Source organism: Corvus hawaiiensis, chromosome 3 (genome assembly GCF_020740725.1).
Source record: "Corvus hawaiiensis isolate bCorHaw1 chromosome 3, bCorHaw1.pri.cur, whole genome shotgun sequence".
Classification (NCBI taxonomy): Eukaryota; Metazoa; Chordata; class Aves; order Passeriformes; family Corvidae; genus Corvus; species Corvus hawaiiensis.
Window position 1 is genome coordinate 54034059 of NC_063215.1, and position 13666 is coordinate 54047724.

Consider the following 13666-nt stretch of genomic DNA (forward strand, 5'->3'; position numbering starts at 1 on the left):
CCTTGGACAGAGATGATCAAGCAAAGTATTTTTGAGGTGGTTTGGTAACTTGGTACACCATTTGTTCTAGAAAAGGAATGAATTTTAAGTATATTAATTTCATGCTGCAATTTTAATCAAGGCCTAGACCTTTCTGTTTGCAGCCTTCAGAATGGTGATGCCAGCTAACTGGAAGCTCTCCATCATCTTTTGGATATAATCCAAGTATAAGATGTCCTTGTGGTGCCTAAAGATTTTTGCTATTTGTATATTTTTCATGTACTCAAAGAATTGTAGACTGTTTATACATAGTTATATAGCTTCTAGTACTTTCCTGCCCTTTCTCTCACATTTTAGAACAATAAACTAACCCCTTCTAACACATTCCTGAAATTCTATTTAGTCTTATTCTCAAGAAAAGGAATTCTAACAAGGACACTCTGTTTTGCACTAGAACTTAGAAGACATAACAAGAAATAGGGCAAAGAAGCCCCTGGAACAACTCCAAGGGGCAGACCCAAGGGTGGGTTGCTGGGGTAACTGTTATCTTTTTGGATGTACCTGCTCGATATACTAATTATTAACCTTTTAAAATTTGTAGTAAATCAATCGTACGCGTGCGCAGAGCCATACTTGTGCACCTGAAAGCTTTCATTAAAGATCTGGTTTTTAATACTGTTTTGAAAGTTTTTGTCTTTGATTCTGGGCAAAACTTGTGCTTAGAGGGATTTTATTCAGAATTAAGAGGTTATGTATATTTTTGTCTGAAAATTCTAAGCACTATTGATCTGTGTATTAGCCTGGGTAAACCAAGACAGGAGACATACTTCCTTTACTGTTTAAAAATAAGGGGAAATAAACAGTCTCGAGAGAATAATGAACTAAACATCTTTAAAAGCGTTATGCCTTGCCCATAAAAAACTGGTAGTAATATATTGGGAAAGCAGTATAATCATGCATTTTCTGCTCAGTATCACTAACCAGGGTTTGGAAAGCAATCAGAACATTCACTTCACTTCAGAAAGAGATCTGGAACCACACTGAGTTTAGCTCAATCATAAAATTCCTTGCTAGTTTTGTTTCATGGGACACAGATTTGGTGTGGGAGTAGAGACCATGTGCCACAACCCTGTGGAAATCACTTAAAATACTGGGTCAATGCCCTAAATCAGGCAATTCAGTCCACCTCACAGCAGAAAGTTCAAGGTATCCTGGAGATCATAATTTTCTAGTTACACAAGTAAATAAGGTTTTGTACCTTCAGGTTTAATCCAACAATTAGAATAGACTTGTCTTTTGCTGGAGGGAAAAAAAAAAAAAAAGCTAGTTTTCATAAGTTTTAATGAGATTTGGAGATTTGGTAATCCCAGGGACAGAACAATCTAGATCACCTGGAAACACTCAGAGCTTGGAGATAAGATGTCTTTGTCAGAGAATGGCAATTTGTCAAAACAAGGTATTATATTTAACTCAATTTCCTTAAACAAATTTTCTCAATTCCAGAATGATATCCTTGATTACTGCACAGTGAGAAATAAATAACATTCCACAGAATTAGCTACTACTGTGGGATGTGAGTGCCTCTAGTCAGCTTTCCATTTCAGTATATTTTATCACAAGCTTACATCCTCCAGAAAGTAATTTTCCAAGAAATTACAAAAATTATAGTTCTCAGGATCTTCATTAAATATGTGCAATAGCTAAATTAAAATTTCTATTTGACTGTAATTCTCAGTCCTTGTGATAAATGACATTGGGCTACTGTGAAGGGCTAAATTCTCATGTTCTCATGTTCTGCACAAGAGAAATTTCAATGGATCTTAGTCCAGAACACTCTAAAAATATTCAGTTTAAATATGAAAAAATATTCACAGAAGAGTAATATTCATGCAGTAGTAATAATTACGGTAACCTTGCAATATAAACTGAAAGTTTCTACTCCCCTTTTATGATATTTTAATTGAAGAACTAAATAGATAGAAACTTTTTGAAGAAAGATGTTAATAAAATATGTTGATGCCACTGAACTAATTAATATGCTGGAGCTTAGCAGGTATCTTTTTTTTAATGAGTAGAAACAGAGCAGATTAAAATTTTTAGGTTTGTCAATGTATGTATTTAATTACTAGAAAAATATGAAGATCTAAATTAATGTAACATTAATTGTAGCTTTAATAACTTCAGAAGATAATTGACAGGTGTCGTAGAATATTAATTGACAATGTCAGTCTTTGTATAGCAGGGCCTATGCTTTTTGAGGATTGTTTATAGTATTTTATTAATATAGCATCCTAGTTTCATTTTAGAGAAGAAAATCAGGACATCTGAGTCATCTCTATCATGCTGGTAACTTTATAACTAATTCATTGAATCTTTCGGAAATACGCTGGCACACTGGAAATCGCTTAAAATATATTAGTAGCTTTTATAACAGAATACTGAGAAAAGCTATCAGTGGGACAGTTTTTGCCAGTTTTCATTGATGAACTTCAAAAGTATATCAGTTGTAGATTCAAACTGGTTAAACCTTATCTGATTAATGACACATATCAGATTCTGTAACCAATTTTCAATTATTCTGGTACAAAATTATTTTATAAGAGGAAATTGAAGAGAATTCCAGGTTACTGAAAAAAATTCAAATGAAAGGGAAACCATCACACACATACAAAAATTGGGGAGGCAAAAAACACAATTCAGATGCAACAAAATAGAAAAAAAAATCTTTAAATATCCATTTCCCCTGCATAACTGTACAGTAATTATTTTCTGCATGTCAACTTTGAGCTAATAAAAACCAAAAACAAACAAACAGAAAAAAACCCCAAACAAACAACAACAACAAAAAAAAAACCCCATAGCTGATAGGTTCTATTTTGGTTCTTCAGTGAGGAGAGATTTTTTCTTTAGACAGGAAAAAGTCTGCTTGCATGAGAAAATGGTACTGCCTGGTGGGAGTTAGTTTTAGTGGAAAAGTGAGATAACAGAAGAAAAAAAAAGCCTGTAGAGACCTCTGTGCATCCTAGGCATCCAGTACTACAAATGCTTTCAGACCATGATCTTTTATCACTGAAACCTTATGTGATCATTCACTCTCCAAGCAGCCCATTCTTGCTAGCTGGAGTTTGATAAATGAAACAAGTGGTTACATGGTTGTATTCAACAAAAGTTGTACAGAAGCTTGACACAAGTTTGCACAGATTTCAGCAATTCCTAATTAGAGAAATAGAAGAAACTTATTTCCCGAGACACAGCAAGCCACAACCACTGAAGTCAGTACAATTCACCTTCCCTGAGTCTGCGAGATCTCCTGGACTTTCAAGGAGAATCACCCTGAACAACTCCTGCCTCTTTTTTCTCATGGCACTCTTTGGAGTCAGCTTCTCTAAGGTGAAACCAACAAAAATCATTCAAACACTAATATATTGTGATTTCTGCTAAGAGATAGTGCGCTTACTAATATGTACTAGTACTAATACAACACACAAAGAGCTGCCTTCCTTTCAAGCACTGCTGTCCTCCTGCTGTGTCTGATTGCAAAGAAGCTTGTATTCTTTTTCTGGCAGCTTTTACAAAGCTTTCTGTTGCCATATGCTGTCATCAGCTGTCCTCCACCAGAAAATACTATGTACGGGGCAGCTGACCCCAGAAAATGTTGCTATCTAAGGTATTAAACATAGGCACAAAACCATCAGAGCTCAAAATTCTTTGCCAACTAAGCTGAAATGAAATTACAGACATAATTTGAAGATGTCTCATATACTAACCTCAGAAATCTGAGCCTCTAAGACTTCCAAACTCCAAGATTTGTCTAATCTCATAGTACTTTTCCTGACCACTACAAATACCAGCACATTTTCAGAATATCAGCAAAGACATCCTACAAAGTATTTTCCTTTGGTTTTTTTTCTCCTTTATGAGTATGAAAATCTACTTTAATGCACCAATTTTTCCTAACAAGCTTTACAAATACCAGCAGAATTTACAAAAGCTGCACAGTGATCAGCAGTAAAACCCTTACAGATGAATTTCTATGTCCACGAAGGAAGCAGCTGTTTGTTGAATTTAGGATAATGAAATCTTCCTTGACATACAGACTTTGAACAACAACATATTGGCTTGCCCAATGTGTATCAACAATTCTTGTTAGTTTTCATAGCTTCAAGGCTTATCAGACCATTTCTCTGCATTTCCCTGAACAAAGTTTGAGCCACAGATGTTGAAAAGAAAACAGACGGCAAATACACCAGAGAGTATAATAAATCCCCAGCTTCCAGTGTAGACTTTGTCTATGTCCACTAGAACTGTATTCAAACAGGGAACAAAGTAAATAGCAAGCAGAGTTTGTCCAAAAATAGCTCTAAATGCTGTCAGTAGAACAGTTGTTAATGATAGATACATCATCCCCTTCTTGGCTTCCACAGTCCTACAAGGAGACTCAAGTCCTTAAGTGTTTTCTCACTAAGGGAAACTTTTTCATAAGCTGGGTGACCTTCACTAATGAGCAACAGGAACTGCTCTGCTGATATGGTTGCGTGTAAGGGGACATGGCTTGAAGGTTATAGGCAAGTTCAAAGCGCATGGCAATTTATACCTGAGATTTAACTCTGCAGCAGCTTTGTAGTTAATAGGCCCCTTCTATGCTTATTCTGATCCCACATATTTTGGGGATAGAAATTTACAAGGTGTGACTTACATGTTGACTTCTCAAGATTTTATTTCATCGTCATTCTCAATCCATCCAAGTTGGACCTGAGCTGTGAATGGTGTCAAATCTTACCAGAACCAGATTTCATATCTTATTGTTTTGCTTTCTGAAGCTGACCTTCTTTCCTTAACTGGCTCAGTATGTAACAACTGCTTCTTGAAAGCCTTCTCAACCACATGATTCAAAGTTCTTTAAGATTTGAAGCTGGGCTTTAGTAGGATTTTTTTTTTTTTTAATTATAAAGACTTAAGGAATATAACATTTCTATGCCAGTTATCAGGTCTATTTTATGACCAAAGGAAACAGAATAGCATTTTACTGATTATTCAGAGAAAGAAATAGAATATAGCTCTGATAAAGATCTATATTATTTTTTTACTGGTAAGCACTCAAAGACTGTTCCTGAACAAAACAAGACCTAATCACAGCATTTAACTGAACTGCAAAAGATGATTTGAAGGCAAGGGAATTTTGAAAATATTTCAAAAAATCATCTGGGGATAAATTCAGGCATGGAAGAAAGCTAGATTTTGAAAAGTTTTATTTACATATGTAATTATAAATATTTTAGTGTGTAATTATATTTCCCACGTAACTTGGAAATTTACTTGTGCTTTTAACTAGTAAAGTTTTTTGATTATTGCACCCTTTGTAAGCAAAAATAGCTGCCTTTAGAGAAATTATATTCTACCCACAGAGCCCAGTTTTGATTTTTATGTTTAGCTTCTCCTGATCTATTATCACTTCATCTGGCAGATGCATAACAAATATTCACTTCCTGCAAGACAGTTTATCCATTTCTTTTTCAAGGAATACATTTTTCATCCCTCGTCCGCACTTTGTAAAATATATTCAGTCCATCATGATTCTTCTCAAGGTATTGCAAATGCTAAAATAGAGATAGATGATGAGTCCTATTCATTTGTGCTGCATCTCTGATAAGAAATTAGAGGTTTAGAATTTTCTGTGGTAACTAAAATGGCTGAAAGTTCTTTTGACAATAGCATGATGGATTCCAGTTTTATTCATTGAGGAATAAATCTGTTACTTTAAGCAAAGTTACTCCAAAGATGTCAATTTTTCAACTTCTTACACCAAGTGAGAAGACCAGTGTTTTACTCGAGGGGTTGTAACAGCCCTGCCTTCAGAAAGAAAAATAACCTTCTGGCTTGGGTGAAAGGTAAAAATTCCCATTTCCAAGAAATACATGGCAGACACTTTCCAGTGTGGCTTTAGTAGGGAAGGATCCACATTGAGGAAATGAAAGGAGAGGTTTGTTAAGGATGAAGACTTGTAACCATACATCAACATATATATGTGGGCAAAATTCACATTGTTTATAGAAATAGTTGCTGTTGCTTTGATCACCTTCAAATGCTTGAAGTTAGTTGCATGATTAAATTCATATGAAGCATTTTAAATTTCCTCATACAGCTCATTATTTGCTGGATTTGACTGTTGTGAGAATGAAGGGTAATTTTTCATTGCAAGCATATTTAAGGTCCTTCCTGCCATCTGATAGCTGTGTGTGCTTATGCAGGGTAGCAATTGATTTTTTTTTTTTTTTTTTTTTTAATGTACCAAATTTCTATGCTTTTGGTCAAGAACTGCAACTTAGAGGAAAACATTAAGCTACACTGCAGTGTCAAGTGCAGTCACAGATGGATTGACATGTGATATTATCAAAAACCTGTCCGGATGGAGTTACCTTTTCATGAGTTAGTGAAAAAAGGGGAAATAAGTGGGACTGAAAAAACGACTGTTTTGAAGGGAGGGAAATGTGGCTACAACTTATCTGCTACAGAATAGCATTCTATTCTTTTTGGCGCAGTAAGCCTAATTAAATAGTTACATTTTAAAATCTTTATGAGAATCTTAATTATTAATGACACCAACAGGCTGAAAAAAAATGTAGGTTAGGTGTGGGGAGAATTTGGTTCTGCAAAGACATTACTTAAAGGAAAATTTTTTTGCATGACTGAGCACATGTGCACACAGACTAGATAGTTACATTTTACAATGAGGTTACAGTTATAAATTATTTATAATGTGTTGGGTAAACACTGTAGGCTATTACAGAATCCACAGAGTCCATAGTTTTGTTATAGCTATGTGTAACACCCTCAAGTAATATGCAATCACATATAATTTATGAAAGCAATATCTGTAGTATTGTTTATGATGTATATTAATAATTTATTAATCCTTTATGAACTATTTATAAATGCAATCCTAATGGAAAGCATGGCTGACTTGTTCCTCCATCGCACTAGCTGTATGGGAGTTAAAGGTTGCACACCCCTGCCCCACCTTTTCAACTAGCCAAACAGTCTTTAGACAAGGCAACACTCACTATTTCCTTACAGGCTCCTAGGAAATTAGAAATCAGAGAGAGACACTGTAAAGAGATTTGCCTGCAAGTAAATGCACAGGATCTTTTTCTTCAATCTTCTCCAATATTTCAGTAGAGCTACCATAGGTCTCTTTCACTGGGTCCATGAGACAAAACTTGCAGATATACAGATGTCTGTCTATTAAAGTCTATGAAGTCTTGATTCCAGGGGATTCTTGTCTAGTTTGGTACATCAGACCAACAAAACATGGGCCATCAATCCTTATGGTATCCACTGGAAAATGGGCCATCAACAGAAATGAGTGCTATAGTCTAGGCTGCCATGATGTCTAGGAACAGATCCTGGCTTGCAGGATTATTTTTCTGCTCCAAAACATTTCCGCCTGACAAGGTACAGCTACTTCTCCTTGCAGCGGGCAAGCTCCACTAACTTTCATGTGACAGTGCAGTTTTATTGCAGCTCTTTGCTTCTTTGTGCGTGCTGTGAAATCTCTTGCTGAGGCACTGGATACCAGAGTACCATCCCCATGCATTAATTCTTCTCATGTTTTTCTGCAGGAAACAGATCTCATTCTGACCTTTAACATCTCAATGCACCGTTCTTGGTGGATGGAGAATGGGCCGGGCTGCACCGTGACCTCAGTAACCCCAGCACCAGACTGGGCACCAGAGGATCATCGTTATATCACTGTCTCGGGGTGTTTGCTTGAATATCAGTACATAGAAGTGGCTCACAGTTCTCTTCAGATCTTCCTTGCAGTAAGTGTTTACAAATAACTTAATTCTACCACCTTTTCTGGATTTCTTCTTTTCATTACTGGAATAGTGGATGATTGTGGCATTCATTCACAAACCCTGGCTTTATGTGTTAGTTTAGCTGTGAAACTCAGTTGTCATTCAGTCAGTTCAAGATACCTGCATGCAAAAAGTTTCAACATACATATTTATTATTGTGCTAAGAACTACTGACATGACACACTCTGTTTTTCTGATACTATAATATATAAGCTGTGATATAACAGCAAGTTACACCTATTGTTGTGAAAGGCAAATTAAATATGAAATTGAATACAAAAGACAAACCAACAGTGAAAATAGATTCAGTGATCAGTTGACAGGACTCAAATGTCATCAATTTGTCTTCAACCATATTAATTAAGAGACACTAGACTACAATGGGAGAGGTTTTCCCTGCTCCCCCTCCCCCCCCCCCCGAAAAAGTTATACTTATATGAAAATCAAAACCAGAGATCTTAAATCCTTTTTAGAAGTAAAAGAATCCACTGTTGTACTGCAGAAAATTTATAAGAAATGAAAACTGTTTGCTTGGGGGAAAAAATGTATAATGGAGCTCACAGCTATCCAAATAGTGGTCAGCTTTCCATCTGTCTATTCCCCATCGCTTTTTATTATTCAAGCTTGACTCATGGAATTACAGCTTCATAGAATCATTTTGGTTGGAAAAGACCTCTAGGATCATCAAGCCCAACCCTCAAGCACTGCCAAGTCCAACACTAAAGCCTGTACCTAAGTGCCACATCTACACATCTTTTAAATACCTCCAGGGAAGGCGACTCCACCGTTGCCCTGGGCAGCCTGTTCAAGTGCTTGACAAACCTTTTGGTGAAGAAACTTTTCCTGATATCCAACATGAAGTTTCCCTGGTGCAAGCTTGATTTCCCTTCATGCAGGCCAGGATGCCATTGGTCTTCTTGGCCACATGGCCACGTCGGCTCGCATTCAGCTACTGTTGACCAGCACCCTCAGGTCCTTTTCCAACAGGCAGCTTTCCAGCCCCTCTTCCCCCAGCATGTGGCACTGCCTGGGGTTGTTGTGACCCAAGTGCAGGACCTGGCACTTGGCCTTTTTGAACCTCATACAACTGGCCTTGGCCCATCGATCCAGCCTGCTCAGATCCCTCTGCAGAGCTGTCATACCTTCAAGCCTTCAAAAACAGATAACCAGGCTATTTTTCTGCCTTTTTTTAAAATATTATTTTAATGAATGATGAACAAGAAACACAAGGTATATGTAGTTCAAGCTCAATTCTGTTCCTGGTGCAACAAATTTTTTTCTGTGTGTTGAAATAGAGCTGTGTTTTCAGATAAGCTCATTCTTTTCAAGTCAGAGTAATGGTTCAAAATAACAAACTGTTAGTTATCTGCTAGCTGTAACTAACTACATCTGTGTTATATTTCCATTCACATTACTCTAAATGTGAGTATCACAGGTAAAGAGCTGCACAGTGTAAGTATGGGTCAATTTTCCAAACCTAGTGCTTGACTACTGTTTACATCACTTTCACATTTCCCACTGAGGCCATTTTTCTAACAGAAATGCTAGTGTAAATTCACTCCCATATTAAATGGGATTAAACGGAAAACAGGAATTAACTGGTACAGCTCAGTGACATATAACACAAAGTAAGAAGAGCAGATACTGCTTGGTTTTCAGCAAACTAGCTTTAACAAAACCAAGCGTTAGATCAGATTTATCTCCAGTTATTAGAAAGAAATTAATCTTTCCCTTCAATTTTCCTCTATGGGCACTTAAACAGATCTTGTACTTTATCTGCAAAACTGTAAATAGCAACCTACAAATTGGTTACTTGTTTTCTTTTTGCATTTCTGTGTGTTCATGACAATGATCATGCTAATGCTTTTCTTGGCTTTTTCATGGACTGGTGGCACTGTAGCACATTTTTAAGGATGCTTTCTACTGCCTACAGATAAAAGGTAGACATCCAGCTTCATTGAGGACCACTTTTGTCAGCCTTTGGAAATATTATACTGAGTGTATTTTGTACAGCTTGCCAGTAAGCTCACAAGGATTGGAACTACCCAAGGTTAGGCTCACATAGATGTGATATTTGCTTGGAAAGTGGAAAGAGCATGACAGCCAAGATACAAACTATAAAACTAAGATAAAACTACACGCCCCTCCCTCCCCCCCTCTTGTAAAAAACAAGTCTTACGGTAGGCTGTAAAATATTTCAAGGATGGGAGACAGATGTTCTGCTGATGAGGTGCAGAATATTTACATCTCCAAGAGAACTTTTCTCCATGGAGGAATGTGTCCTAGAAGCAAACAGCACCCGATTGTCCACCATACAAATGCTGCTGCTAATTTTGTGTAAGTCAACACAGATTTTAGATTTTTAAGAGTGAAAAATTTTGGAGAATTTTCATTTCTCCTACTGCTTAAACAAAATAGCAATTAAAACAACCAGAAGGTTACATAATCCTGAAAGTCAGGGGAATTCCCAATGTGCATAGTGGTGGTGTTCATTGTGTGATACCATAGAAAAGAGAGATAGATGTGATGATGCACAGATATTTTGCCACTTTCTGCTGAGGCATATATTTTGCTCAGGATTAATAATTGGACAAAATTGCTAGTTTAGCTCACACTGAAGTAACATAAAATTCAGTTTGGTAGTCTCTATACTTCAACCAGCAGAATGCTCACAGTTTAGAAAAACTTCAAAACAGGCAAAAATTATTTGAGAACAAATGTATAGAAGAAAATGCTTTGATAAATAAAGGACTGTCCCAGTTTGTGTATTTAGCTTGTTTGTATGCAAAGCACAGCTGGAATAAACAACAGTGATAATAAAGAACACTTAGCAGCCACAACCATTCCTTGGTCCCGTGTCACAGAGCACTCACTGCATTGCGTGATGGTGGTAGAAGACTAAAGCCTCTGTAGAGCCTATCAGTAAATCAATCCTTGTATCACAGATGTAAAAAAAAGACCACATAATGCATATTTATGTCTGTCCTCTAGCCATTCCCATGTCAGCACATTACATCTTGCTAAGTCGCTGTCTGATATTTTTCATGCTTATGGAAATTTATTTTGAAAATCTTACACTGATTTTTTACTCATTTATTGTGGTAGTTGCCTCTCTGAAGTGGTACACCACCAAAATCTCAGTGCCACACACCATGTTAAGTCAGTTTTTACTCTATTCTCCATATCCGTACCTCCCGCTTGTCTCTTTTGAGGCTGTGCCTCATTGCTAGCAATTTATCTCTACATATTACTTACCAACAAGTTAAAAAGAGAGAGGAGTCAAAGTGAAAAGCAGAGAACTCAAGGGAGGGGAATCTCATTCATAGGTTCAGCTTTGCGGGCTTGCAGTGCTACAAAATAAAACATATTTTGTGGGCATGCCCTGCAGAATGCAGCTGTATGAAGTTGAACAGAACTCCTAAGGGTGGCATTTGTTCTGCTTTCTGTGAAATCTGGGGTCTGGAATACATATAAGTATCTCAGAGGGGTGTGCCAAGAGGATGTTGCTAGACTCTTCTCAGTGGTGCCCAGCGACAGGACAAGGACCAATAGCCATAAACTAAAACACAAGAAATTCCACCTCAACATTGAGGAAGAACTTCTTCACATTGAGGGTGGCAGAGCACTGGAACAGGCTGCCCAAGGGAGGTCGTGGATTCTCCCTCTCTGGGGACATGAAAAACCCACCTGGATGTGTTCCTGTGTAGCCTGCTCTAGGTGACCTTGCATTGGCAGTGGAGTTGGACTAGGTGATCTCCAGAGGTCCCTTTCTACCCTAACAATTCTGTGAATCTGTGATTCTGTATATCCACAGAACAGCTCCTTCATTTCCTGCCCTCCCCATTTCTTGATCAATATCATAGCTGAATCTGGAAAGGTGAGATCTTAGCTTCATTACATTTTGACAGCAACAGCTATTTAAGGGTTTGCTGATACATGCAGAAAAAATGCATCATTTTGGCCATAGCTAATTCAATATTTTTGTTGGACAAAACTAACCCTTAACGTAGCCTGTACTACTCTCCACTCAATTCTTCTCTCCCAGGGAAGTCTCATTTACAGAACTCCAATGTCTTGAGCATCTGGCCCATCCAACCTGTTCTGCAAGGACCACAACTCTGCCTGTCCTTGTGTCTACAAATTATCAAAATGAACTGGTCTAGTGATGGCATGACTCATATACCCATACACTTCAGACAATAAAGTGTCCTTACATGTTTAAAGGTTATTGATTCTTGTTGCTTGCATTAGAGAAGCTATTTCATTTTCAGGCCTACTGGGTTATCAAGGATAGATATACTTAAATGACTGGTCTCTGGAGACAATTGTTCCAGGTAAAGAATGAGGTCAGTGGTACTAATGGGGCTTTGATTTGCAGCTGCAAATCAAAATTTGAGCTGCATTCTGTATAGGATTTACAGAGTGGAGGCTGAATGAAAGTTGCCACCTCTAAAAAATAGGAGGTATAGCTGCCACTTGACCATGGGGAGGACAGTGCTTGGGAGGTGCATTTATACACCATTGCTAATCTTGGCATGTGCTGTCAGGGCTTAAGGTAGTCATTGGCTCTGTGCATAAATAGCATGTGCATCCCAGCCTTTTGGTCATATAAGCTGGCAGTTTCTCAAGCACCCACACACATCAATGTCTAATTCTACCTACAGAGCCTACATACAATTTTCTTCATTTCCACTTTTTATTGAACTCTTGTCTTATAAGAGAAGGTGAAAATCTTTTCAGTTCAGGCCCTGAGCCGTGGTTCAGGTCAGAAGGTTCTGCTTCCAAGTCTGTCACAATTTTCTTTTGAAAGACATTTCATCTCTCTGCACCTCTTCCCAAATGCTGAAGAGAGAGAAAAGCATGCCTAAATTTTTCATGTTCAGTTCATAAGACTCTGTACCATTTGCATAGATAGAGATCTCTTGGATCTTTCAAAAAGCCCCTAAATGTGGGGGACACCCAGTACAGTAAGGCCTTTGTGTGGTACAAGGAAATTATAATGGTAATTGCATTTCATACAGAAATTGAGCTCAGATTCTCTGCATCGTCCTTCTGTCTTTGTTTTAGTCTTTGATTATGCATGACCTGCCCTCACTCCCACAAGTCTGTTCTTGCAAAAGTCAACAAATTAAAACCCATTTGTAGATCAAAATTCTGAAAATATGCAAATTAAAGATCAGCCTTGAAGATAAGTGTAACAGAATCACATATCTATTTGCCAACACAGGATTAAAAGTATTTAGTATGCTCGTCTTTTACTTCTCACACTCAAAAATCTATTGATTTTAGTGGAGATAAGTGCCCGAGTTATGGGAATAAGACTAATGTGAAGGCATCACCTTAGCCAGTTTGGGTTTTAGTTATATAGCCCTCGAAGAGATGAGCTGTGTAATATTATTCCAGTAAAACAAATGGAGAAAAAGCATTTCTTATGTACTGTATCTGCATTATTGATGGTAATTTACATACCAGATAAATAAAACCATAAGTAAACAGTCGCATAAAAATATTGACCATTTTCAAAGTGATCCTGTCCACTGACTTTTATGTGCTGTATATTAGTCTTAATTTCTTTTTGTTCCTTCCTGTATTTGTACTTGAGTATATGCTTCATGCAATCATTAAAATTATTATTTCATGCTTTAAAATTTGCAATATGTAATTACCCATCCAAAGTATTTACAGTAAATGTATACTGTTTGGATTTCTGCAAAGTCTGCATCATGCACAATACCTTTCAAGCCCTGATGCTGTCAGATTGATTTAAAACATCATGAAGCATAACTGTGCTACTAAGAAGCAATAATACAGCTATGAAGTTAGGGCGCCAG

At 37.3% G+C, this 13666-nt stretch overlaps 1 protein-coding gene across 3 annotated transcripts in view; it reads left to right on the forward strand.

Moving 5' to 3' along the window:
* Positions 1 to 13666, forward strand: part of NKAIN2 (sodium/potassium transporting ATPase interacting 2) — a 542224-nt gene that overhangs the window by 446611 nt on the left and 81947 nt on the right. For all 3 annotated transcript variants that reach the window (XR_007202130.1, XR_007202131.1, XM_048296515.1), the window contains exon 4: positions 7599 to 7799. Coding sequence is in view for 1 of the 3 variants with exons in the window: in XM_048296515.1 (XP_048152472.1) it covers positions 7599 to 7799 (201 nt within the window). In the remaining 2 variants the exon portion in view is untranslated. The remainder of the gene's footprint in view (positions 1 to 7598; positions 7800 to 13666) is intronic.